Here is an 8,658-nt window from a genome sequence, read left to right on the forward strand (position 1 = left end):
GCATCTTCGCGATCTGTGCAACCACAAGTTAGCAAGCATTCAATGCACATTAAATTCTCACATTTTGACTGGTTAAGGCAGGCAATGCCAACAAAACTTATTTAGGCTACATAATAAAAAGTCATGTAATTATTTAAGCATTTGTAGTTTTAAATAACCGTAGGGGACAGAAAAGTTACACTAATAGAAGATTTAAGTTTATAACCATTTTAGTTTTTTACCCTGCAACTGGATTGATAAGCCATTTTACAATGAAACTGCCATGACATATCATCACCAATAGGTGGCACTCATTGATAGAATATGGTTCTGCAGAATTACTTTTTGCTGAAATGCTTGGCTTCAACCTCATAGTAGAACTCTTTATCACTTTTACCATTTTAAATAGCATTTCTTTACTATTAATTACAATTTATGGCATATTTCAGGTAACGACAAAATTACAGTAAATTTCAGATTCCAAGTCGTTTTCCAGGGTAACAGATGGTGTATTGCGCTATAAGCATTTAACAGCAGATGGCGCATTAGAACAGTGAATTGATTCTATTTAGTTCAACTGATGTGGGTTATAGATTAATTTGACTCATTTAAAAGTAATTTAAGATTCATGTGAAACACATAAGTGCAATTAAATGTGCAAACCATGTTTGAAAGTGTTGTTGCACGGACATAAACACAATGTGATAATATTATGACAGAATTGAGTGTGAAGGAATTTCTATTGAGAAAAGTAAGTCAATCAAACAATTAACTGCCCTTTAAGCTGCTGACCAGTGATGGGTTTCGTAACAAGGCCCCATGATAACATCAACAGCTCTGATCCTGTGACTGTGCCGGCTATTATTAGCCGGTGGAACTGGAACAGCATGTGTGATGAAAGTTCCAGGTAACATGGAGACAGAAACTCTACTGCCTTCTAGAGCGTCTGCAGCAGACCAGGTCTACTCGTGTTTGCAAAACAAAACAGGGACTTCTGCAAAGACAGATGCCATCGACTTTAATGCATCACGTTCGTACATAACTGTGCACACTGCATGCATCAGGATGAGAACTGGGAGTGTCGAGCAACCGGCTCGTGCAATTTCAGGACGTGCCCAAATATAGAGAAAGATACGATACAATCGCCATTCCTTTTCCATATCTGTGCTACACTTGCGATTCAAACCCGAATATAAATAAAAACTGACAAGAGTAAAATTCTGGCCTCATTAAGTTTTGCACATGATGCAATGGTTTCAGATATAACTGCAACATGCACATCGAAAGCAACAGGGAAAGGCCATCATTTCCATAAGGAAATTCCATCGTACTCAGTGCAAACAAATTGATAGCTATTAAAGTGCACGCTGTACTCTCAGTTTGGGCAATGATTCCCCGAATCAGCCCACGTGGGGTCCAAGCAGGAGTTTCCCCCATCACCAATGGCAAACCGAGAGCGAGACTCTTGTGGAACATTTCTAACCAATGAGAAAGACGAGCGGTTTGCAAGGCCACGCCCACTCGAAAACGGTATATAGGCGAGTGTTTCGCTTCACGTCGGCAGAAACCGCTTCTCATACGCAGTGAAACGAGCGAAGGAATACTGCAACGCCGAACGACATTTGGATTATACTTTTGGCAGCACACTTTGACTGGATTTTAATATTCCGAGCTCTTCTGGATTACTATTATTCGAAGCAAAATGACCCTGGAAGAAGTCGTTGGATGCAATATCACTGATAAAAAGTAAGTTCTTCATTGCATGCATACATACCCAATGTGAATCTCAATGGATATCTTAGTATATAGAGAACTATCCGATGGTCGCTTACCATAGTCTGCATGTTTTTACAGAATGGACACCGTGAGCCAAGCATTGGAGGAGCTACTGGTAGCAGCGCAGAGACAGGACTGTCTTACAGTCGGTGTTTATGAGTCTGCAAAACTCATGAATGTGTAAGTATATACTTCAATGTCTGAGTTTTACACATGCTGTCATACTGTTTCATCCTAACAAACAGGAGACTAAATGCAATTCACTTGATCTACAGAGACCCGGATTGTGTCGTACTGTGCGTTCTGGCCACCGATGAAGAGGACCAGGACGATATCGCGCTGCAGATTCACTTCACGCTGCTTCAGGCGTTCTGCTGCGACAACGACATCAACATCCTGCGGGTGTCTGGACTGAGACGCCTCGCAAAGGTGCTCGGTGAGCCAGCCCCCGTGGATAACAGCGAGCCGAGGGATTTCCACTGCATCCTAGTCACTGTAAGTAGACTTTAATTGGCAAAGTGCGTAATCATACGCGACGCGCATTCAGAGTTAAATCTTAATATCTTATGACATTGACTTACGTTGCATTGCATGCATTTCCACAGAACCCTCAATGCCAACCACTCAAATGCCAGGCACTGAAGGACGTGGGCAACTACTGTGAAGAAAGCCGTTGCAAAAACCAATGGATTCCCTATCTGTCCCTGCAAGAACGCTGAACGAGTTGCGAGGCTATTGATGCAATGAAGGATGAAAGAGTCATTCTCTGCGAATGAAAGCAAAAGGGCTCGGCACCAGCCGCCGTTGACTGCTGCGTCACGTGAAGGAGCTGTGTGAGAGAAAGAGGAGCTCTTGGAGCTGTGCGCACGGATCGGTGCATTCCGCCCTGCCCCTCCAGCTTGTCGTGTCCTCCGTGGGGGGAAAAGTGGTCGTTTTGGGTACCGGAGGAACAAGTTGTGGGAACATGAACTGTGAAACGCTGCCTGTCGGCGCAAGCTGTCGGAGAACTTGCACGCGGGCGGCTCGGGCGCGCGGTCGCCCCGGCTTCATATGTGCAGTGTGGGTTGGAAAGCGACGAGTGTGCGTCACTATCACAGACTGCGGGACGAACATTTCGAAATGTTGAGTGAATAATCTGTGTATATACCGGACTTAAGTAACTATGAACTGCAGTAGCACTGATGCCAAGCTACAAATGGACTGCTGTCGCTTCTGTTATACTGTACTGAGAAGGACAGTGTTTGTGAAACTCTATTGAGTTATTGAGAAATGCATGCTATGAATTGATGTAAGTTATTTCCAGTAATTTAAATAGAGTAATATATGCATTGCTACTCTTGTGAAATGCAATATTGTTTTCAATAAATTATTGACTTTGAACTGTAAACCTCTGTCTGATGTTTTGCTTTTGGGTGGGGGGTGGTGGGGGGTCAGTAATTTATCTTATGAGTGACACTACAGTTTCAAAACAATATTCACTTACCTTGGTCAAAATGACAAAACATTTCCTGGTGAACTTCCCTGAAAAGTCTTGCCAAATTTAGACTGTATGGCAATAAGTGAAAGGGAACTGCCCCACTGAGGTGTGGATACATTCAGGGGAAATGTTAAGACTGCTCTAAGTGAAATACAAACAAATCACACAGTTTGCCAAAGGATAGTCTTAATATGCTCTTGTCCTGGAATTGGCGTCATATCCTTACCGATACACAGTTAATTACGACACCGTACTGGCAGGAATGCAGACTTTACAAGTAATTCATGTCGAGCTTTGTCTACTTTGGCAAGCTCTGCTCCTTCATAAATAGATTGTACAGAGCTTGCATAACTTCCAGAAAAGGATCTGACAACATGTACCATATAAAATAACTTTTCAGTAAGTGATCTGAGGTTATATTACAGATATCACAGGTATCTTACTGTCTGTATAGTAATCTGCAACTGTTATGTAGCAGATAATTTGTGACAGTAGCTACACATTTGACAAAAGCAGTCCCACAGGGCAGACTGGCATCAAGGGGAAAATGGTGATGCTAGTTTATGCTTCCTGTTATCCTGTCACAGCTTGGTCTGGGTTACTAGGGCAAAGCTTTAACTATTAAGCTACCACCACACTTTGATAAAACTTTGGCACACTTCTATATGAGCTTTGTTTTTCCAGATCCATCCAGTTGCTGTTCAGGTCAGCGTTGTATACTCTAGAGAGGTTAAGAGCTGCATTTCAATTCAATTCAGTTCAAGTTTATTTGTATAGTGCTTTTTACGATACAAATCATTGCAAAGCAACTTTACAGAAAATTAACTTTCTACAATATTTAGTAGTAGCTTATCAGTGATGACTGTCAGTTTATGTGCATAGGGCAGAAATGTTCGGAAAAATCAATAAAAGACATAAACAAACAGACGATTAACACTATTAACAGCAATTATGCAATCAAACTTATAGCGGCATCATCTCTTCTCAGGTGTTCTGGATCCAGACTGGAGCTTGTGTAAATCCTAGTTACCACGGGATGTAAATCCTGTGGCAAAACAGAGAAACAAATAGAGACATAATTAGTGTAGCTGCTGTTCCAGCCAAGTAAAATTAATTAGTTTAACCCAAGCTAAAGAATAATAATGCGCATTTGATCAGATATAACTGCAGTCCAAAATTATGAGATGCATCATTTGAATGCTTGGCCAAAGAGATGTGTCTTTAATCTAGATTTAAACAGAGAAAGTGTATCTGAACCCCGGACATTATCAGGAAGGCTATTCCAGAGTTTGGGAGCCAAATGCGAAAAAGCTCTACCTCCTTTAGTGGACTTTGCTATCCTAGGTTCTACCAAAAGTCCAGCGTTTTGTGACCTTAGGGATCGTGATAGAAGACTAGTTAGGTACGCAGGAGCTAAACCATTAAGGGCCTTATAAGTAAGTGATAATATTTTGTAACTACTTATTTATGCTAACAGTTGCTTAAACAGGGCATCCTATGAGAATCTACAAGCAAAACACCACCATCCTGGTATTTAGATAACTATAATATTGATTCAGAATCAAATACAAGCTGCTGTGATATTCTTTGAGCATTACTGTTAATCTTAAGCAACAAATGCTAGTATTTTACTGCCACTGCCAAAGTGAACTCGATATTAATGATTAAAGATAGGCTTGTTATCAAGGGATAATAATAGAAATGAGGAATCAGAGTTTCCAAATTTAGTCTCCTATGAGATGAAAGACGTGGACAATTTTCAGGGCATTCCCTGAGCTGATTGTGCGTCTGACGTAGCCCGTTTCTGATTACGCAGTGGAACCCCGGAAACGTCATTGACCATTTAAGGGCAAATCTGGAAAGCGCCAAGTTTGTCAATTCTACTCAACACCAGCGCGAAATATAATCATTTAAACCAAATTCTCAGTGTTTAAAGCATCTCATTATACATGTTTGTTTGGATAGAGCACCTCCTAACCGCTCACCGGCTGAGTCGTGCCCAGCACTTCTGCCGCCGGTATGTGAGGAATGCGGAAACTGTGATGCGCCGCGTGAGCGCGCGAGCCGTTTCCCACGAGGTACTAGAATGAATCATGCTGTTTTTTACTCTTTTATCGTTATCATGGGGAATTAGATGCGATAACGGTCCTGATGACATGTTGAGAATAATGGGCATTTAGTTTATTGTCATTGCATTCCATTATTTCTCAGGATAGGATATTATCAGGAAATAATTTTTCAAAATCAGCATTTTCCTAGAGGGCCACTGCTATGGACAGTTTACTGTAGATGCAACCCTAATTAAACACACCTGATCCAGCTAATCAAGTCATTAAGGCTTATTTGAAAACTACATGGTATGTGTGTTGGAGCAGGGTTGGAACTGAACTATGCAGTTTGACACCCCTGCTCTGTAGCATTAATGCACCTGTTTTCACATTTATTTTTGTCTGTCCATTGCTATGGTTACCAATATATCACTAATTGCAGTTTTGAGAGTGCATTTCTAGAGAGAGAGAGAGAGAGAGAGAGCTATAGAAAGGGTGGAAGCTCCATATAATCACTAAAAGCTGTCACTCATCACAGTACAGTATAATAATTATTAATGAACTTCTCTATAGCTACTGCAATTAATCTCTTATTTACATTGTGTTTTGTTAAAATGAGAACTCAGCGCTGTTTTCAGCGTTGATGGATTCTGAACGCTTCTGATTGGCTGTTGCGTTCCATAAAAATCAGCAGATAGGCCATCTTTGATTGGCTACGTATTTGACGGCCTCCTGAGCGGAAAGCTGCAAACACAAACACAATAATTTAAGCAATACATATAACATGATATAATGTGACCTATACAGGTTCTATAAAGTCATACAAAATGTTGTTTCACCAGGTCGCCAGTGCAAATTACAAAATTGACATGAATACAGATTGTAAAAAGAAATATAAAAACAATTAATAGAAAGAATGCAAATTGTAAAAGGTAAAAGGTACATTGACGTACATAGAAAGACGTTTGTGTTACTACCAATCCCAACTCTACATTATTTTCAAAAGCATGACCAGGCAGAAGTGTACAGGAATAGACACACCTACACAAACTGACTCTAAAGAGAAAGAGCAGTTCAGTTTTTTAAAAAGCACTCATAGGCAGAAACTGTGGGGCCCTGCTGAAATTTTCCCTTCTCATAAAGCCTTGATCTGTGTGTGCGATGTAATGACTATGTGCCACCCAGTCTGTTTCTGTTTGACTCTGGTCTCTGAGGTCGTCAGGTACATTCAGGCTGCCAGCAGTGCTTCTTTCCACCCTCACCCAAATGAGCAGCCAAGACGTGACTCTGGCCATGTTTATGACCCATCCTGTAGAGCAGACCAAATTAAATAGACAGTAAAACCATAGATTGTGAATGCTCTCATTTTCATTGCACTGTGCTGTAAGTCTTTAATCAGCATTTTATCTCACCACTATAAACACATTGCTCATGCTTAATTAAAGCTACCAATTACTAGGTTACAGCAGATGTTGACAGTGTTTTTAGAGAGAGGGGCTGTACGGCTCGCCAACTTAAAAAGAACAAGTATATATATATACTTTATATATATTATTTAAAAATGTATATATTGTAATATTTGTTTTATGAGTTCTAAAATTTATATTTTGATTAATGTCAAGTGGTGTGACCATAAAGTAAAGAGAAATAACATTATTATGAACATCTGAACTTACTGCAAAAACCTAATTTTCAAGAATTTTAAACAGAATTCATGATGTTTGGAGCTATGCCATTTGTCAGTTTAATATTTTTAAGAGACTTACTGAATTTGACACAGGTATGGATTTATAAAAAGTGACATGACATACAGCCAAGTATGGTAACCCTTACTCAGAATTCGTGCCCTGCATTTAACCCATCCAAAGTGCACACACACAGCAGTGAACACACACTCGGAGCAGTGGGCAGCCATTTATGCTGCGGCGCCCGGGGAGCAGTTGGGGGATCGGGGCCTTGCTCAAGGGCACCTCAGTCGTGGTATTGTAGGCCCAAGACTCGAACCCACAACCTTAGGGTTAGGAGTCAAACTCTCTAACCACTAGGCCACGACTTCCCCAAAGTCCATGGTGTAGTTCATGCAAATACATTATTATGATATGGTCGCATGATAACAAAATAGATTAATGCATATTGGTTACACCATACTGACATTTTTACATATATATTATATATATAGGCATAGTATCTATCTATCTATATATCTATCTATCTATCTATCTATCTATCTATATAGACAGATGCTGGTCATATAATTAGAATATCATCAAAAAGTTGATTTATTTCACTAATTCCATTCAAAAAGTGAAACTTGTATTATATTCATTCATTACACACAGACTGATATATTTCAAATGTTTATTTCTTTTAATTTTGATGACTAAAGAAAATCCCAAATTCAGTATCTCAGAAAATTAGAATATTACTTAAGACCAATACAAAGAAAGGATTTTTAGAAATCTTGGCCAACTGAAAAGTATGAATATGAAAAGTATGAGCATGTGCAGCACTCAATACTTAGTTGGGGCTCCTTTTGCCTGAATTACTGCAGCAATGCAGCGTGGCATGGAGTCGATCAGTCTGTGGCACTGCTCAGGTGTTATGAGAGCCCAGGTTGCTCTGATAGTGACCTTCAGCTCTTCTGCATTCTTGGGTCTGGCATATCGCATCTTCCTTTTCCCAATACCCCATAGATTTTCTATGGGGTTAAGGTCAGGTGAGTTTGCTGGCCAGTTAAGAACAGGGATACCATGGGCTTTAAACCAGGTACTGGTAGCTTTGGCACTGTGTGCAGGTGCCAAGTCCTGTTGGAAAATGAAATCTGCATCTCCATAAAGTTGGTCAGCAGTAGGAAGCATAAAGTGCTCTAAAACTTCCTGGTATAACGGCTGCGTTGACCTTGGACCTCAGAAAACACAGTGGACCAACACCAGCAGATGACATGGCACCCCAAACCATCACTGACTGTGGAAACTTTACACTGGACCTCAAGCAACATGGATTGTGTGCCTCTCCTCTTTTCCTCCAGACTCTGGGACCCTGATTTCCAAAGGAAATGCAAAATTTACTTTCATCAAAGCACATAACTTTGGACCACTCAGCAGCAGTCCAGTCCTTTTTGTCTTTAGCCCAGGCGAGACGCTTCTGACGCTGTCTGTTGTTCAAGAATGGCTTGACACAAGGAATGCGACGGCTGAAACCCATGTCTTGCATACATCTGTGCGTAGTGGTTCTTGAAGCACTGACTCCAGCTGCAGTCCACTCTTTGTGAATCTCCCCCACATTTTTGAATGGGTTTTGTTCCACAATCCTCTCCAGGGTGCGGTTATCCCTATTGCTTGTACACTTTTTTTTCTACCACATCTTTTCCTTCCCTTC

At 40.7% G+C, this 8,658-nt stretch overlaps 1 protein-coding gene across 1 annotated transcript; it reads left to right on the forward strand.

Moving 5' to 3' along the window:
• The first annotated feature begins 1,522 nt into the window (after positions 1-1,522).
• LOC109075440 (growth arrest and DNA damage-inducible protein GADD45 beta-like) lies at positions 1,523-3,142 on the forward strand. The gene is made up of 4 exons (XM_019091344.2): positions 1,523-1,725; positions 1,834-1,935; positions 2,031-2,250; positions 2,361-3,142. Exons 1-4 carry the CDS (start codon positions 1,682-1,684, stop codon positions 2,472-2,474), a joined length of 480 nt encoding a protein of 159 aa, XP_018946889.1. The 5' UTR covers positions 1,523-1,681; the 3' UTR covers positions 2,475-3,142.
• Positions 3,143-8,658: the final 5,516 nt, after the last annotated feature.

The sequence above is a fragment of the Cyprinus carpio genome, chromosome A11 (assembly GCF_018340385.1).
Source record: "Cyprinus carpio isolate SPL01 chromosome A11, ASM1834038v1, whole genome shotgun sequence".
Taxonomy (NCBI): Eukaryota; Metazoa; Chordata; class Actinopteri; order Cypriniformes; family Cyprinidae; genus Cyprinus; species Cyprinus carpio.